General features: G+C 45.5%; 1 protein-coding gene across 2 annotated transcripts in view; it reads left to right on the top strand.

The window, feature by feature from the left end:
- MFAP2 (microfibril associated protein 2) overlaps positions 1 to 17652 on the top strand; it is a 233586-nt gene that overhangs the window by 75977 nt on the left and 139957 nt on the right. For both annotated transcript variants that reach the window (XM_069611122.1, XM_069611123.1), the window contains exon 2: positions 2218 to 2304. In XM_069611122.1, the coding sequence (XP_069467223.1) occupies positions 2218 to 2304 (87 nt within the window). The remainder of the gene's footprint in view (positions 1 to 2217; positions 2305 to 17652) is intronic.

Below are 17652 nucleotides of genomic sequence, written 5' to 3'. Positions count from 1 at the left end.
GGTAAACTGAGCAAGCTGGTGTCTTGGGGAAGGAGATCCTACTCATTTGGAGCTGTGTTGTTTACTTGGGAAAGGGAACCCCGAGAATCTTTATTGAGACTTTGTGGAATTATTGTGAACTTGGGGAAGGGGAGTTGGAAAGTAAGCTCAGTGCTGGAAGAAGCTCAGAACTTTATTTGGATCACTATTTCTTTTGATGCTGACATCCCTGCACATTGTTTAGCTTTAGTTGTGAGGGCAAGTATAGGTTTTGCACACAGGCAGCCTTTTAAGTCTTACTTACTGACTCAGACAATCCTTAGTTTCTTTAGGTAGGGAAATCCCACCTTAGACTTGTTAGGGCTTGTTAGGGCTTCAACCATCCTAACATTTAAGTTCATAAATCATTTCTATTTGAACTTTGAATCTGTCTGTCTTGCTTCATGATGCCTTTGCAGTGGGCAATTTGAAGACATTCTTTCCATGGCCTCTAGGAGTACATCATGACGAATCAGAGGTCAAGCCTTCTTTAACCTCTATTGGTTTGGTGTCATTCGTTTGAGGTCATACTTTGTATAGGCTCAGATTTGGCCTTAGAGTGTGAGCTGTCTAGTATCATGTCTAGTGAGCTGCCTAGTATCATGTGGTATGCACTAGCAGACCAAAAGGATACAGTGTTCACAGGCCAATGTTATGTACCTGCAGACTGTATGCGTGTTGTGTGGACAGTATGACATCATGCCCGTCTTACTTGTAAGGCTGTGGTGATGGAGCTTGGGCAGCGTGAGATCACAAACGATGGAAAATGTTGGCTGTAGTGGGTGCAGGGTGGCCCATGTGAGATCACAGACTATGGCCCTTGTAGGTAATAGGGGAGCAGTGTTGTGAGTCAGAGGTCATGCACTTTGTACTTGCAGTCTGTTGAGGTGCAGGGTGGGCATGTGTACTCCACATTATACTGGCTGTGCTTTCAGTGCAGGCCGTCCAATGTCATGAGCTCTGGTAACTATGCTCTAGGGGTGAATAGCTGACTGTGTGAGGTCATTACTTCTGGTGTTGTACAATGTCAGCAGTGCATTAAGTGGTATGTGAAATCGAATGGGGTCTCTTACAGGGGGCAGGGCCTAATGGGCAGCATGCAGCTTAGGTAAGTGACACCTCCTGCCTCTCCCTTTGCATCTTAATTGTGGCGCCAATCCCCACCATGCATGCTTTTGCAGCGATCATCACCCTCTCCTCCAGGGTGTGAGGGGGATGATCCCTGCATCTCCTTGTTGAAGGGGTGCCTGGCGAGGGCCAGCAACTCCATTAAGGAAGAAAAGGTGAGGTTGCTATACGGCAAGACCTTTTGTCCTAAAACCCAGAGCTCTTGCTTATGCGTGAGAGCTTCTGGCTTTAGAAAAAAGGCCTTGGGTTCTAGCAGCCTGATCGGCTGGGGCTACCAGGGGACTTTGGGAATCCCCGGCAGCTCCCCGTTTCAGAAATACTTTTCTGAGACTCCCTGTCCTCCTAAAAGCCTTGGATGTCTGTGTGCACTGCGGACAGTGTGAGATCACACATTGTGCTTCCAGCTGGATGTTCGGGTACATCTTTCAAAAGACTCCAATTTGGAAACTAAGATGTGCATATTACATTGTTTTGTTATTGATTTGGCTGAATTAGATCAACCTTTCAATTTATGTATATAAACAGTTAAAACACCAGTGTAGAACATGAAATAAAACAATTCAACAAAACAACACAATGAAATAAAAAAACAGCACACGCATATTTTCTGATAAAAATAGCAATAGTTAGAAAATTAGTTTCGGGACATTATTTATCACAAAAGAAAAACAATGTTTTCCCCTTACAAATATGTGAGTAACAATGCAATAACTGATCATGGCACAATCGGCTTTGCTCAGTTAGATTGTTTAATTGTAGTGCTTCTAGAAATCTTATGGTTGCAATTCTAATTTTTAGTAAAGAACCCCAAAATTATTCCTGTAGTACATTGTTTTTCAATGGAAAGTTGAAGCTGGACCAGGGATCGATGTCATGGGACTATAATTACTACTTTGAAAGGCTAAGGTCCATGTTGTGGTGCAGAATGGACAGTCCCAGATCACATATGCTGGTGCCTTAAGGCTGTTAAGCGACCAGTTGCCTAACCACAAACCACACATGTTGCTGCTTGTTGGCTGTTGAGATTCAGAATTGGCTGAGCTTACCATCTCCCCTTTTCTCTTTCCCCAGACTGTGCTGTGTCCCTTTTCTTGCCTCCAAAGCGCTCTGCAGAGATGACTTCACGGGCTGCGTGTCTCTTTTTGCTATGCGTGCCAGGTGAGTGTCTACTATCCATGCCATCTGTTGAACCCGAAGTCTACACACAAATACACATGTTGGACAATTAGATGACGACATGAAAACAGGTTACTCAACTAACTCAGGTGATGCGAATGGCAGGATCCATTTGTGAATTCAGAGAGTCAAAGATGTACCCAACCATTTCCACCAATGCCCAACAACATTTTGGAAAACCTGAAACTTGTGGGCGAAAGCACACAGCAAAAAGTGGGCAAAAGACCAATGTGACCAGGACCTGCAAACATACCCTTTTTACTTGTTCCTTTCTTGGCTTTTGTAGTTTTGCACAGAAAAACCACTCACTTTTCTGGAAAATGTATTCATGAGTTAAATTTGCCTTATTGATCATTGACATTTATTGCAAGGTGTGCTAGCCTTTAAGAGAGGAGGACCACCGTCTGAAATGACCGGCCTGGGTTATTAAGCAATGCACTTGTCCTGCTGTAACATGAGTCTCCAGAGAGGAGGGACCAGGGGTGGACTTGCCTATAGGGAACTACAGAGATTTCCCGGTAGGCCTCTGCACCCTGGGCCTCTTTTGTGTGATAACCTATTGTATTTCCAAATGTTCTCATAGAAAAAGGGTTGGGCTTGCTGAAAATGTGTAATATGGCGCCACTTTGAGAATTACTTCCAGGGCCTCTTTTGTTTACCAGTCCACCCGGGGGAGGGACCCGGTTTGAAAATAAAACCCTTAGTACATGAAATCTCCCAATCACAGCATAAAGCTGAAGATCATGGTCTCAGTCTGAAACAAAAACATTTGGTTATTACTCCATGGACTCTCTCTACTGGAGCAGGGAGCTCCAGAGAGGAAGGCTTGCTCTGAAACGAGCACTGGAGAATCTGAGGGGTCGGACCAGGTCTGCAATGAGAATCACTGAGATTGAGAAATTGAGAAGAGAAGAGAAATTGCCAATACGTTATGTGGTATATTTGGTTGTAATTGATTGTAATTCATGTTAATAGAAAAAACATATTTTTTAGGTTTTCATTAACACTGTAGGACCACTATATATTTCTTAAGGGAACAGCTCTCTCTAGCGGTTACAACAGGCTGTGCATGACTGCATCGGACCTACTGTATTTCCTAAGGCAACAGTTCCCTCTAGCGGTGACAAAACACAAAGCGGGCAGTCTCTACTAGTCTCAGGAGGATAGCTCAGGGGCAAAACGCTCGCCTTGGAAGCAAGACGACACTGAGCAACACAGGTTCGATCCCCGGGTCCGCGCTTAGAAACCTCTGGATATTAGGTGCGTTATAAATAACCCATTAGATGTACAATTGCACCTACTGAACATGACTGCATCGGACAAACATACATCTGGCCTTTAATTATATTGTATGATGGACCCTCCCTACTGAAGCATGGGGCCCCAGAGATGGATTGCTATAAAAACGAGGCCTGTTGGTTATTACTCCATGAACTCCCCCCACCGGATGGTGAGGTGCAGAGAGGAGGGCTACTGGAGCATGGGGCCTGTGAGAGGAATTTCCCAGTTTGAAACGAGAGCCCTTTGCTATTACTCCACATGCTCTACTTACTGGAGTATATGTCATAAAGGGAGAGCTTCCATCTGAAATGAAAATCCCTTGTGATAACTCCATGGGCTCACGCTGCTGGAATGCAAGGTCTATAGAAGAGGTTTATTACTCTGTGGATGCTCCCAACTGGAGCATGGGTCTCTGAGAGGTGTTTCCTGGACTGAAATTAGAACCCTTGGTTATTGCTCCATGGCCCCTCCAGCTGGAGCTTAGGGCACCAGAGTGGTGGGTCCCAGACTGAAATGACAACCTTTGGTTATTACTCCATGGACTCTCCCTACTGGGACCTAGGGTCCCAGAGTGGTGGGTACCCATCTGAAATGAGAATCCTTAGTTATTACTTTGTGGGCTCTCCCTACTGGAGCATGGGGCTCAAGAGACAGTTGGTATAGTCTGAAATGGGCACCCTTGGTTATTACAACATGGACTCTCCCTAGGGGAGCTCCACACCAAAGTGGTGTGCCTTGGACTGAAATCAGAAACCTTGGTTATTAGTCCATCGTCTCTCCTTACTGGAGCATGGGGTCTTAAAGTGTTGCATCCCAGTGTGAAATGAGAGCCCCTGGATATTACTCTATGTGCTCCCCTGCTGGAGTGAATTTCCCAAAGGGCAGGGTCTTCTTCTAAAATGAGAATCTTTGGTTATTACTCCAGACACTCACCCACACTGGAACGGAAGGCCTAGGCCGGAGGGTTATTACTCCATGGACGCTCTCCATAGGAGCATGGGGCCCTAGAGAGGGGGGCTAGGGTCTGAATAGAGAACCCTTGGTTATTATTCTATGACCTTGCCCCATTGGAATGTAAGGTCCAGCAAGGAGGGTTATTGTTGCATGCATTCTCCCCTGTCTGGAGCAAGGGGCCCTTGTGAGGAGTGTGATGCTGGAAATGCATTGGAGGGACAGGGCCTCCCTGTCCTTGTCCTGTAGTCCTTTTTCATTTGTGTTCTTTATTTTATTCTGCCCAGGAGTCCATGTGGGACTCCTGGCAGTGCAGCTCCACCTGTTTTTGGTTTGGTGTACAGACCCATGGGATACCCTTATGGCACCCACAGGTGGGGGTGCAACCCTGTGTCCCTAGTGTATGTTTTTGGGCACCTGTGTGTGGCCCACAGAGCAGGGTATGGGCTGGTCTCAGCTCCATGCTGAATTTGACAGGTGCTCTGAGTATCCTCCATTTGAATTAGTTGATTCCTGATAGGAAACAAGAAGGCCCCTGTGGCCTCTTGCTTTCTATTGCCTGTTACCTTGTTTTCCCAAAGTCCTCGGAAGCCCTGACTCTGTCCCTTCCCCCTGACTGGCTGTGGAGTGCAAGTTCTATATTTGGTGTTGTTGTGAAGTCCAGGCCAGAATGCACATATCAGCAAAGCTGCATTTGTCTGTATCTAATTAGCAAAGTTGATTTACTCGCCCATTGTGCTTCAAAGTTGAATTTGCCCATTTTTGCTTCTATTAACAAAATTGAACCTGCATAGCCTTGCATTTAATTAGCCCATTTTTGCATCTATTAGCAAAGTCGAATCTGCATAGCCTTGCATTTAACCAGCCCATTTTTGCATCTATTAGCAAAGTCGAATCTGCATAGCCTTGCATTTAACCAGCCCATTTTTGCATCTATTAGCAAAGTCAAATCTGCACAGCCTTGCATTTAATTAGCCCATTTTTGCATCTATTAGCAAAGTCGAATCTGCATAGCCTTGCATTTAATCAGCCCATTTTTGCATCTATTAGCAAAGTCGAATCTGCATAGCCTTGCATTTAACCAGCCCATTTTTGCATCTATTAGCAAAGTCGAATCTGCATAGCCTTGCATTTAATTAGCCCATTTTTGCATCTATTAGCAAAGTCGAATCTGCATAGCCTTGCATTTAACCAGCCCATTTTTGCATCTATTAGCAAAGTCAAATCTGCATAGCCTTGCATTTAATCAGCCCATTTTTTGCACCAATTAGCAAAGCTGAATCTGCATAGCCTTGCATTTAATCAGCCCATTTTTTGCATCTATTAGCAAAGTCGAATCTGCATAGCCTTGCATTTAATTAGCCCATTTTGTGCATCTATTAGCAAAGTCGAATCTGCATAGCCTTGCATTTAAGTAGCCCATTTTTGCATCTATCAGCAAAGTTCATCCGGGCATTGCTACAACCAAGTTGAACATGCCCATTTTGCAATACGCCAGCCTAATCTGAATTAGCCTACTCCCCTGCATTATATCAGCAAAGCTAAGTCACAGCTGGCTGTAACTGCTTACAGCACCCACGTGCTTGCACCTAGCCCTTAACCTATCTTTATTCATAACTATGCTCCCCTGCTCATTCTCATTATGTTCCCTTTTTGTGTCCTGAACAACAACACACCCTGCAGCTCTAACAGCTACATATCACTGAGCAACGGACTAGCCAAACTGGGCTGCCCAAGACACTTCTCTATTCCTTGTCCCACTCCATTCCTGCCCACCCTACCCCTTTCCCCCTACTACCCACAGTCATCTTGCGACCAAAGTTAGCCCTACTCCAGAAAACATGCTGCTCAAAACTCTTAGTCCTCCTAAGTATGATTACACTATCACGAACACTAACCAGCCCATACCACCAGGCTACCAGCTAGCAGCCAACCCGGACCTTCCCACCCGCAACAATAGACTAGGCTCGAGACTCCATTCCACACCCAGCAAGTCGCCCACCACACCTACTATCAAGGAAACCAACAAGAAAGATACCAACACTACGAATGTTGCACCCTTAAAAGGCGCACTACTCGATGTCAGATCCCTTGTCGCTCACCCCACTGAAATTGCCGACATCATCCTCTCAGCAGATCCCGACCTCCTTGCTATTACAGAAACATGGCTACGCGAGGCAGCCGGACCTTATCTAACCCTTGCCGTTCCTAAGAACTATTCCATCCTCAGAGTGGATAGAGTTAATGCTTGCGGAGGAGGTGTAGCATTCATTTTCAAATCCTCACTTGACCTCAGATCCATCACCTCCCTTCTACTTGAATCATGTGAGCACCTCTCTATCAAAATACAAACCACCCCTAAGAGCTCAATCAACATGCAACTTATATACAGACCCCCAGGTCCCACAGGCACATTCGAGGAAGATATCACTTCATTAATAGCTGAGAATTCCAAGCCTTCCTCACAAAACATCATTCTAGGAGATTTCAACCTCGGGTACAACGACCCTAATGATACGCACGCATCATCCCTCACCAACGCCCTAGCAGAACACAACTATACTCAAATCATTACACTACCAACACATCAGAAAGGCAGAACCATCGACTGGGTCACAACCCACAATTGCAACATCACTTGCAAAACACTCCAACCTCTCGTATGAACCAGAAATAAGCCCAACATCACAGCAGACACCCTCACACCACTGGTTCTCCCCCTCCTTAATTTGTTCCCGACCACTGCTGACCTCAGCCTCCTAGTCAGCACTTACAATAACGCCATGTCGAACGCTATCGACGTTGTGGCCCCTCTCAAGTCACATAAAGGCAAACCTAGAGCGCATCTGAACTCCGGGTTCACACCTGAACTCAAAATCCTCAGAAAACAGAAAGCCAAGCTGGAAACCCTATGGAAAACCACCCCCCCCCCAGCCGAAAACAAAACAAATCTGATGACTATCTCTTCCCACTACAAAAAAGAGATAATCCGAACTAAGAAGGAAGCCTACAATGTGAGAATTGACAAGGCAGGATCCTCTACTAAAGAACTCTTCACCATCTTGAAGGAATTAGAAAACCCCAACCCACCTACAGACACTTGCCTAAAAGACAAACCCTGGTGCACCGGCATCCAAAATGCCCTTGCCAACAAAATCGCTGGCCTCCAAACTAAAATTGAGGCTAAATGACTACAACTATCTAATAGCAACTCCTCTACCCCTAGCATATCGACCCCTACCAATACCTCCTCTGGTTTCACATTCAAACAGGTCACCATACCGGAAGTCCAAAAGATCATAGCATCTCTCAAACCTTCTTTTTGCAAAGGGGATAGCTGCCCTGCCCAGATCATCAAAGATGCTGCAAGAGACCTCTCTCCCTTCATCTCCAAACTCATAAACCTATCCTTCTCCACCAACTCTATACCTAACAATCTGAAACAATCATGGGTTCTCCCCCTCCTCAAAAAACAATCTTTAGACCCAGCCATTCCCACAAACTACAGGCCGATCACCACAGTCCCCTTCCTGCTAAAAATCCTCGACAGAGTTGCATACTTACAAATTCAGGAATACCTAGAATCCAATCAACTACTAGGGCTACGTCAATCTGGCTTTCGACCTCAACATGGAACTGAAATGGCCCTTGTTGACCTCAAAAATCAGATTGATGACATCAAAGACAAAGGAAAAGCGGCCATACTACTCCTCGACCTCTCAGCAGCTTTTGACCTAGTCGATCATAAAATACTATGCAACCACCTCACATCTGCCGCCCATTTCTCACCTTCAGCTGTCAGCTGGATACAATCTTTCTTAGTCAATAGAACTATGAGAGTCTTTTTACTGGCAGCTGCAGCAGACCCCATCCCCATCACCTGTGGCGTCCCGCAAGGATCTTGTGTCTCCCTACCCTCTACAATATTTTTCCAAAACCCCTCTTTGACAAATTGGACCATCTGGGTGTCACCTACACTAACTATGCAGACAACACCCAGATACTCCTCACCATCTCTGGCAACTGCCTGGCTGACGTCACCAGGATCAACAAAATGTTCTCCATCATTCAGGCATGGATGGCCACACATGGCCTCTGCCTGAATGATGAGAAGACGGAACTTCTCCTGGTCGGCTCTCCTAATTTTCTACAGAAACTTAGCCCTGTTTATTCCAACATCACCATTGATGACAACACTATCCCCATTGCCAAACACGTCAAAACCTTAGGTTTCTATCTTGACGCCAACACCAACCTTTCAAAACAAGTCAACATGACTGCCTCTACCACCGCCTACACCGGTAAACTAATCAGAGCTTGCAGACCTTTTCTATCCACGAATAGCTGCCTCACATTGGCGAGAGCGCTTATACAATCTAAGCTTGACTACTGTAACAGCCTTTACTTAGGGGATAACAAAGTCATAATTAATAAACTCCAAGTTATCCAAAACAATGCGCTGCGCGCAGCATTAAAAATCCCTAGGAGAGAGCACATCTCCCCCATCAGAATCCCCTGCAAATGGCTTTCCATTCAACAAAAAATCGACTTAAAAACTCTTTGCCTCACATACAAAGCCCTAAACCACCTCGCCCCCCCAATCTTACCAACAAACTCTCCTTGAAACCTAACACCAGAATTACCAGTTCCGCCAACACTCCCTGCCTCATGGTGCCCAGATTCTCCTCCAAAAAAGCTGGTGGCTCAAGCTTCTCGGTCCTCGCCCCTCAACTTTGGAACTCCCTACCGCTGAACATCAAGTCTGCCCCCTCACTCCATATGTTCAGGAAGCTTGCCATTGGTTGGCTTCTGGACAAACAATAAACTAATCCTCAGCCCGACTAAGACCATGCATACTGTATATACTGTACATACTATTCAAATGTTTCAATTGTTTACCCTAATTACACTGACTGTATATATTGTATATTACCTCCACAGATTGTATAACTGTAAATTCTACATATACTGTGCCTTCTGTAACTTGTCTGTAAGCACCCTTTACTCCAGGGTCTGGTGCGCTATATAAATAAAATAAATAAACAAACAAACAAACAGACTGGCTGGCGCCTTCCCAGTGACTGTATGTTGTGGGTACACCCTGTGGATGGGACCTGGGTGAATGGAGTGTGTGACCAATATGCACTTCTTGTTGTGGAGGACAGAGACTGCCCTGTCTGAAACTGGTATGAATGCAGTGTGTAGTGCTGAATGGCTGGATACTTGTCACAATACACATTCCTTGTTGTGAGTGTCTGAGAGGGAGGAGTATGGCCTGAATGCACTGTATGCCTGATTGGCTGACTGACTGCATGAATGCCCTTCTGTATGATTGGCTGCTGAGTGTGACCCAGCAGTGTGGATGAGAGACAGAATAGTATATCTGGGGACCTCTCACGACTGGAAATTTTTCAGAAGCTGAAGATGAAACTGATGCTTAACCTCGAAGCCGAGCCTGAAGAAGAAGGTTGACTGCTGTCACCCTTCGCCGAATGTCGCCGAGACTGATCCAAGAGAGGACCGGGGTAGGTGCCCTCTTCCGTGCTCTGAGGGACCATAGAGCACTGCTAACCTTTGCCGAAGCGCCCTGGAAGTCAGACCCTCGAAAGGCTGCCGACCGGAGACTGGGACCACCGAGGAGGATGAAGATCAGCACCGGACATTCCATCCACCGTCGTCGACCAGGGTTCGCAAGTCTGCTGTAACTGCTGGAGGCCTGTCGAAGCTGTGTTGCCCAGAAGAGGGGATCGCTTGATGCTGTGCCGCCGACGACCGGTGCCGCACGCTCCTTTGACTAAGACATTTGATTCACAAACGCGCTTGTCCGCATTGGCGCCCGCCTTATCCCATCGGAGAAGGCCAGGCCGTTGACACGCCGAGGAGCATCCACCGGTGCATTTCCTGCCACTCAACGACTGTAGAGACGCCGGACGACTCGACACCCTTGCTGGGCCATAGTTCTTCATAAACTCTTTGCGATCCAGAACTATCGACATTAAGGTGCCCCGCATGCCTCTTCCTTGCAGGACACCTTTGCTTTGTCGACGATGAGCACCGCTGGGATTTAAGCTGCTGCCTCGACGCCCAGTTCACTTTTCTTCGTTGGATCTCGACGATCCGTGGCTCCTGCTTTAAAGTGAGCCGCTCAAGAAGGATCCGTTGACGACCCGACGACGAACTCTGCTATTCCAGGTACATTGGGGTTGTAGAACTATTGTAGAAGGAAATAAGACTTCTAGAACAATATATGCACTGGGCTTGTGATATATCTTTACTTTACAGGGAGCCCAGGTGGGGAGGTCTCCACACAGAACTGTGTTTGACGGTAGAGGCCAGTATTCTGCCAATTGTTCTAACCAACTGCTTTCCTCCTATGTCTATTGTTGGTTGCCTTTATTAAGTGATCTGTGTGACAGTTAACAAGAGTACAGTTGATGCACTGTAATGAGATCTGCTAATAATTGTGGTACCACTTAGAACTGTATATATTTGCCATTGTAGATTTTCTGAGCACAAAGTGAGTTATTGTGATTGTGTACATAGCCTTGAAATTAATTATATAAAGACTGTGTTTTAACTAATACAGTGTGTGGGCATTCCTTTGTGGGGGCTTGGGGACTACACTGTACTTAAGAACCAGCCTGCATCACCTCCTGAGAAGCTAGGCCTTGATTGCTTGACCACAATACCAATAATAGAGAATCTTGGCTCGGGTCCTCTGTGCCTCTCCTCTACCATATAGAGAGCAGAAGTACATACACCCCCTCCCGTCTTTACAATGAGTTCCCCAGCCTGAAATGGTAACCCTTGATTATTAATCGATGGGCTTTCCCCACTGAAATGTAAGTTGCAGAAGGGAGGGTCTTGGTCTTAAATGAGAGCGCTTAGCTATTAGTTCATGTATTCACTTTGCTGGGCTGTGAGCTCCAGAGAGGAAGGTCATTAATTCATGGAACCTCCATGCTTGAGTCAGAGAGGAGGGCCCCGATCTGAAATGAGAACCCTAATTCATGACTTTGCATACTCGTAATACTCCAATGTGTTGGCAAGGGCCCCATATGATTTGTAAATTCTTACTTATTTCATCCCAGTATCAGTAGTAATTTCTCGTATTACAGAGTGTGTGTCAATCACTGTTAACTACGAATTATACCTTTTTTGTAGGAATAAATCATGCACTCTGATTAATACATTATGTGGGGTAGAGGGCGATAAGAAGTGGTCAGGCAAGTTGATGACCTTTGAAAGCAAATTGACCTCTCACACGTTTGTAAAACAGTAAAAACGAAATTCAAATGTTGCGAGTTTAATGATAATACATGTCAAAGTGGGATGAAACAGAATTTCTAACGGTCTGTAGCTCACTAATGGAGGGAAGAGTTTGTCGACTACCAGGTTAAAGCTGGAGACCAAATAGGGTTTCCAGGTGTTACAACAATCATTCACTTTTTATATAAAGGTATGTGGTGTGGCGGTGAGCCAGAAGGTGATAAAGAGGAGTGGAAGGCAACGTTTTGAAGTTGGTAGTCAAATGATTAACATTATAGCTCATACTCACAATAGGGGTAATTTTAGGTGAAAATTAAAAGGTCCATGTTTACCTTGTGGTCCCTCTTTAGAGCAGGCAGTAATCATAGTAGAGCCTCTTCGTGTGGGACTGCTCTGCTGGTACAGATCTACGTGATCCGACCGCGGCTGATTTTGCCGCAGCTGGAAAGTTTGCATGAGAAAGGTGCGAACCACCAAAAGTTTGCACCTTTCTCATGCGAACACACGTACATACCCACACCCACAATACACCCATGACACCCCCCCACCCACACCATCAACACACCCCCACCCCCAACATAAACAAACCCCACTTACCTTTTTCTTCACGCTGAGTCCCTGCTGCGGCAGTTCCCTTTCACTTCTGTGATCGGGAACCGGTGCCGCAGGGTCCTTTTTTTTTTTTTACGGGGGCTGCAGGGGTTTCCCCCGCAACCCCTCTCACTATACTGTAAAGTATAGTGAGTGGGGTATTGCAGGGGCCACCCCCGCAGCCCCTGTTTTTTCTTTTTTTCTTTTTTTAGCGGGTGTGCTGCAGAGGTGTCCCCAGCAACACCCCGCTCACTATACCACACAGTATAGTGAGCGGGGTGTTGCGGGGGACACCCCCACAACCCCTGTTTTTTTTGTTTGTTTTTGTTTTAATTTTTTCTTTACTGACCTGCAATGCTACCACCAGAGGTTCGAACTTTTGGTGTTCGAACCTTTGGTGGTAGCATTTTTAGAACTTTTTGTTCATGCGACCGTTTAGATACGGTCTTTTTGTACAATACCTGCTGGCACCACTGTCCAAACATATCTGTTAAGCTGTGGGGGTGGAGCAAGGTTGTCTGTTTCCTGTTTATTGTGGTTAGTATTTTTACTCCCTATTTCTTGTTGACAATATTTTCCAGTTTTATGAACTGGCACATTGCTTATCTGTATTGCTTTCTGTAGGTATTTACTGTACGTGCTCTTAAGGCAGATTTCCTTTTAGGTCTTTCTTTGGTTGTATGAGACTTCAACCTTATGTTTTTTCTGCATGATAGCCAGTCTATACGCTCCATGTGGTGGCGGTTAGGTGAGGGGGTGAGTGGAAGTGATGCTATTTATTAAGGAGGAATATGTGAGCATGTGTCTGTTGGGGAAGATCTCATGCATAAGGATACATCTGTTAGAGGGGCGGCACCTAAAGGTTAGATGCGCTTAGCGATCAATCAAACATCTTGTGTAAATTGTCTTCAAGGTTCCCAAAACAGAGGGGACGTCATGCTGACTGTCCAACAAATTTGGTAGCCGAAGAAACCTGGGCAGTTCGTACAAGACTTTTTTGTTTACTCTGATGTTATGAAAGTTGAATTGGCACACGTATGATTTGGGGGTTGCAATGCCAATGACAAGACTTCAAGCTGAGTTGCAGAGAAAATGGGTAGGTGGGAGTTTCAAAGCAAATTATGAAGACTATTTAAGAGAGCTAATATATTTGCAATAGAGCAACACATTACCTCTCGTTTGGATGCTGTTATTGAGGGATAGCAAGGTGTTGCCGCAGCAAAACTGGTTGAGGGAGAATTTGTTGAATATTTTTCTACGAATTTCAATGCAATGTATTTGGAGGAGGGGGGGTGGTTTGAGTAATTTCAAAGCTATGGGTGGGGAGGTGGAAGGAAGTGCAGGAAGTCTCCCCCTGCTTACATTTGCGTTGAAATATCCCCCAAAAAGATTGCCATGTTTCACATAATCCTGCAACGTAGCAGTTGGGTTGGGGTTCATCCCTGAAAGTTCGTTATAAAACAAATAGCCTGCTGGGTATCGATTGTGGGCGGAGAAGCAACCAAACCCTTTGCATGACATCACCAGTAGCATCACACTACCCCTTGACTATGATTCCTCTTTAAATCTAATTCCTGGCCAACACACTCAGCCTTAAAATTACTCATCTCTCTTGAGAGGATCTTTGTAACCACTTGCTTACTAGAAGAACAAGGAGGTAGAAGTCCCAGTGAAGTTTGCAGTCACAGGTTTTTTTTTCGAATCATGGTCCGAAATCTAAACATGTTTTGTAATTTCAGGCTGTTTTCGGGTTTTGGTGAGAATACGTTTTCGATGCAGAGAACACCTTTCAGGTTCCACCTACATTCATGCTAAGCCTTCCCATTTAGGTGGGAGACTCCTGATTTTTCAATTGAAAATATTGCTATTTTTCCCTTTCTCTCACCTAAAATAATTATATATACTAAAGACATTCTCGGGCATGAAAGGGATTCCACGGGTCTGCAACCTGTGGCTCTCCAGGTGTTTTGGACTACGACTCCCATGATTCCTCGCCATTTACCATGCTAGCCAGGGATAATGGGAGTTGTAGTCCTAAACATCTGGTGAGTGAAGGGTTGCACAGCCCTGAGCCCTCCATCTGAATGTTCTTAGTAGCACTCATGGCATATAGAAACAGCCGGATTTGCACATCACTGTATAGATTGTCAGTGGTGCCTGCATTCTTGGTGGAATGTAAAGGCTGTATTGTGACTGCCAGAGCCAGATTAGAGATTAAGTATTTTGCACTGACAAGACCGAAGATACCACAGTAAAAACATACCCATAAATTATATGATATGATATGGCATTTATAACACGCCTATACACAAGTTTTTAAAGGCGCGACGAGGCAAGGGAAGGGGAACATAGGGAAGACAGAGACAGCGATCTTACTAGGCCAGGTGACATTAAGATCGCGCACGTGCAGGGGAGGAGGGAGTGTAAAAGTTGAAAGGGATGGGGGAGGGGGCAGTGTAGTACATGTGATCAACAGTAATATAAATAAAAACCAATAAATATAAGTACAGCCAGCTGGTTGCAAGGGTAAGTGCAGACATCAACTGTCAAGTGCTGGTAGGGGACTTTAGGGATACAGAAAACAGCCCCTGAGTGCAAGGTTTGCCAGGGGGACAGTGCAACTGGTGGGGAGGGGACCTGGGCCCGGGATCAGAGGGTAGCCCGGTGACCAGTGCAATTTCAGTTTCAGCCAGGAATTCAGTAGGGGAGAGGAAGAGAGAAAGCAGAAACAAAGAAGAAGTTCTTGAGGTGCTTCCGGAACTGGAGATGATTCTCCTCAAATTTCAGAGAGACAGGGAGGCTGTTCCAGAGGTAGGCTCAAGCCAAAGAAAGAGATCTACCACCAACTTGTTGCTTTGCGAAGTGACTGACCCGGAGGGAGTTGGAGGCGGATGAGCGAAGAGTTTGAGAAGGAAGATATTTACGAAGAGCAGAGTTGAAGGTATAAAGGCCTCAGGCCCCCGAAGGCATTGTGGACAATGCAGATGGTTTCCAACTTAATCCTCCCATCCACTGGGAGCCAGTGCAGGGATTTCAGTCCTGTGGAGATACGATCCCTGGGCTTGAGGCCAAAGACAAGTCTGGCAGTCCTATTCTGGATGAGTTGCAGAGGGGGGAGAGTAGAAGCAGGCAGATTTAGAAAGAGGCTGTTGCAATGGTCCAGCCTAGAGAGAACGAGAGCTCTGGAGACAGTGAGCTTCTGGGGCAAGGAGTGGAAAGCAAGAATACCTCTGCAAAGGTGCAGCTGGTAGTGTGACTTCTTAGAGACGTCAGAGATGTGAGGAGAGAAGGAAAGTGTGGAGTCGAAGATGACCCTGAGGTTTTCAGCCTCAGTGGTGGGAGCAAGGAGAGTGCAGAGGGACAGGTAAGGAGGGAGCGGAATGAACACGGAAAGTGGAATTTTTTGTGGCAGTCACCGTAGCAAGTATCATAGGTGAACTGCATGCTGCCAGTAGATGAAGCATTTATTAATTTCATAAGACTACAGTGGCACTGTTTCCAATTTCAGCGTTTCTGCCTAAAGCCATCTTTTACAGAAGCCATTCTACAACGTGCCAGTATTTTTTCTAAAACCTCAAAAGCCATCATAAGAAATAATGTATGTATGAAATGACCAAAGAGCTTTTAGTTTTTACCAAAGAATGTCAGAAAGTGTAAACAAGGAACAGGAGCTGCTCATGACATGCAGACAAGCAGCTAAAAGCACAGCAATCCCCAAAGCTGGCACGTCGAGGTGACTTGTGAATTGCATGCAATTCTGCTATCACTTATGAGGAAAGAAATAAAGAGGTATACCAGAGGTAATTTCACATGAGTCAGGGATGTACCAGTAGCCAGGTTCACTACATATTCTTACAGAACACATGCCACCAGACAGAGACATAGCAGCTGTGTGCATTCAGTCCCAAAACACCATTGCCTTGTTTCAGTCCCCAGGCAGGACATGCAGGTGTGACAAACAGAGCCTAGGAGTGTGTCTAACTCCTTGATCCTGTAACCCACCTTTATAAGATGAACAAGTTGATCCAGTAAATCTAAAATAAACATATTAACACTACAAAGGAAGCAACTGTGTACCACCTACGCTGGCTCTATAGGTTCAAGTGCAACCTCCACCTGAGGTATAAGCGACGTGATACCTCAGGGTCCTGGGCGCGTATAACAAATTAAATAAATAAATACATGATAAAGATTGAGATAATCTCATCTAGAGTCTCATTAGAATATTGGGAAGTGTGCATAGAGTAGAGTGGCTTTCTAGTGAGTTTGGATCTTTTAGAAAGAGCAGGAAATCAGGCATATTTTGAAGCTGATGCCAACATGCTACTTTTTGTTCTTAAATAGATTTATCCAGCTGTTACTGTTTGAGAAGATTCGTTTGAATTGATGTGGGAAATATGTTCTGTTAATCCTATGGGATTATAGTGAATTTAGGCTTTAGTATGTGCGAAAAGACCAAGAAAAGCCACGTAGCCTTGAGAAATCTGTAACATATTGCAGGTAAAAGACTTATAAGCTCAATACGTATTGGCAAAAGCATCAAGGGGTGGTGCCTTATTAAGAAAAACTTGCAGGTGCCTGGGCCAGTGGTCTGGTGTGGCTTCAGGTCTTCCAGGAAATGGTAATGGCATACCGAGACACTCAGCGTTTAGCCACAGGGCAATCCCCCATTTGTCATGACAAGCGGAAGGAATATGAGGTGTGATATATGCCCTCCATGGATAGGGATGGCCACAGTGAGGCCTTGGTGGGGATGGACCAGTTGGCAGACAGGGTACCCAAGTGTACTTCCCTCAATGTCACATTGTGCTGGATGATGGTCGACACTGGATGTGTCGGTTATGGAGCACACGTCCGGTGTGACAGTGAGGAGATGCTGACAGAATGTACGCCTGGCTGGGGTGTGAAGTCATTTGCTCCTTGTGTCTCGGACACCAGTACTTTGGATGGAGAATGTAGGATATGTAGGTTTAGACGGCAAGGCTACACACCTGAAGGATGTTATCAATTGTGACTTATTGGTTTTACTAACTGTGTGGAAAAAAACAAAATGTGTTTACCTTGTAGCTCATCCCCCTGCTCCTTCCCCTTTCTCTCCCTTTCCACACCCGCTGCGTTCATCCTTGCACTCCATCTCAGGCATGTGCCATTTTCAAGTCTCCTCAAGAGAGACACCTCCTCTAATAGAAAGGAATGCAATACGCCGAGACATTGAGTTAAATCAGATTCTAAGCGCCT

This window comes from Ambystoma mexicanum, chromosome 8, assembly GCF_040938575.1.
Source record: "Ambystoma mexicanum isolate Mex_15411 chromosome 8, UKY_AmexF1_1, whole genome shotgun sequence".
Classification (NCBI taxonomy): domain Eukaryota; kingdom Metazoa; phylum Chordata; class Amphibia; order Caudata; family Ambystomatidae; genus Ambystoma; species Ambystoma mexicanum.
The sequence above is the reverse complement of the archived record's forward strand: the minus strand, read 5'-3'. Positions and strand labels throughout refer to the sequence as shown.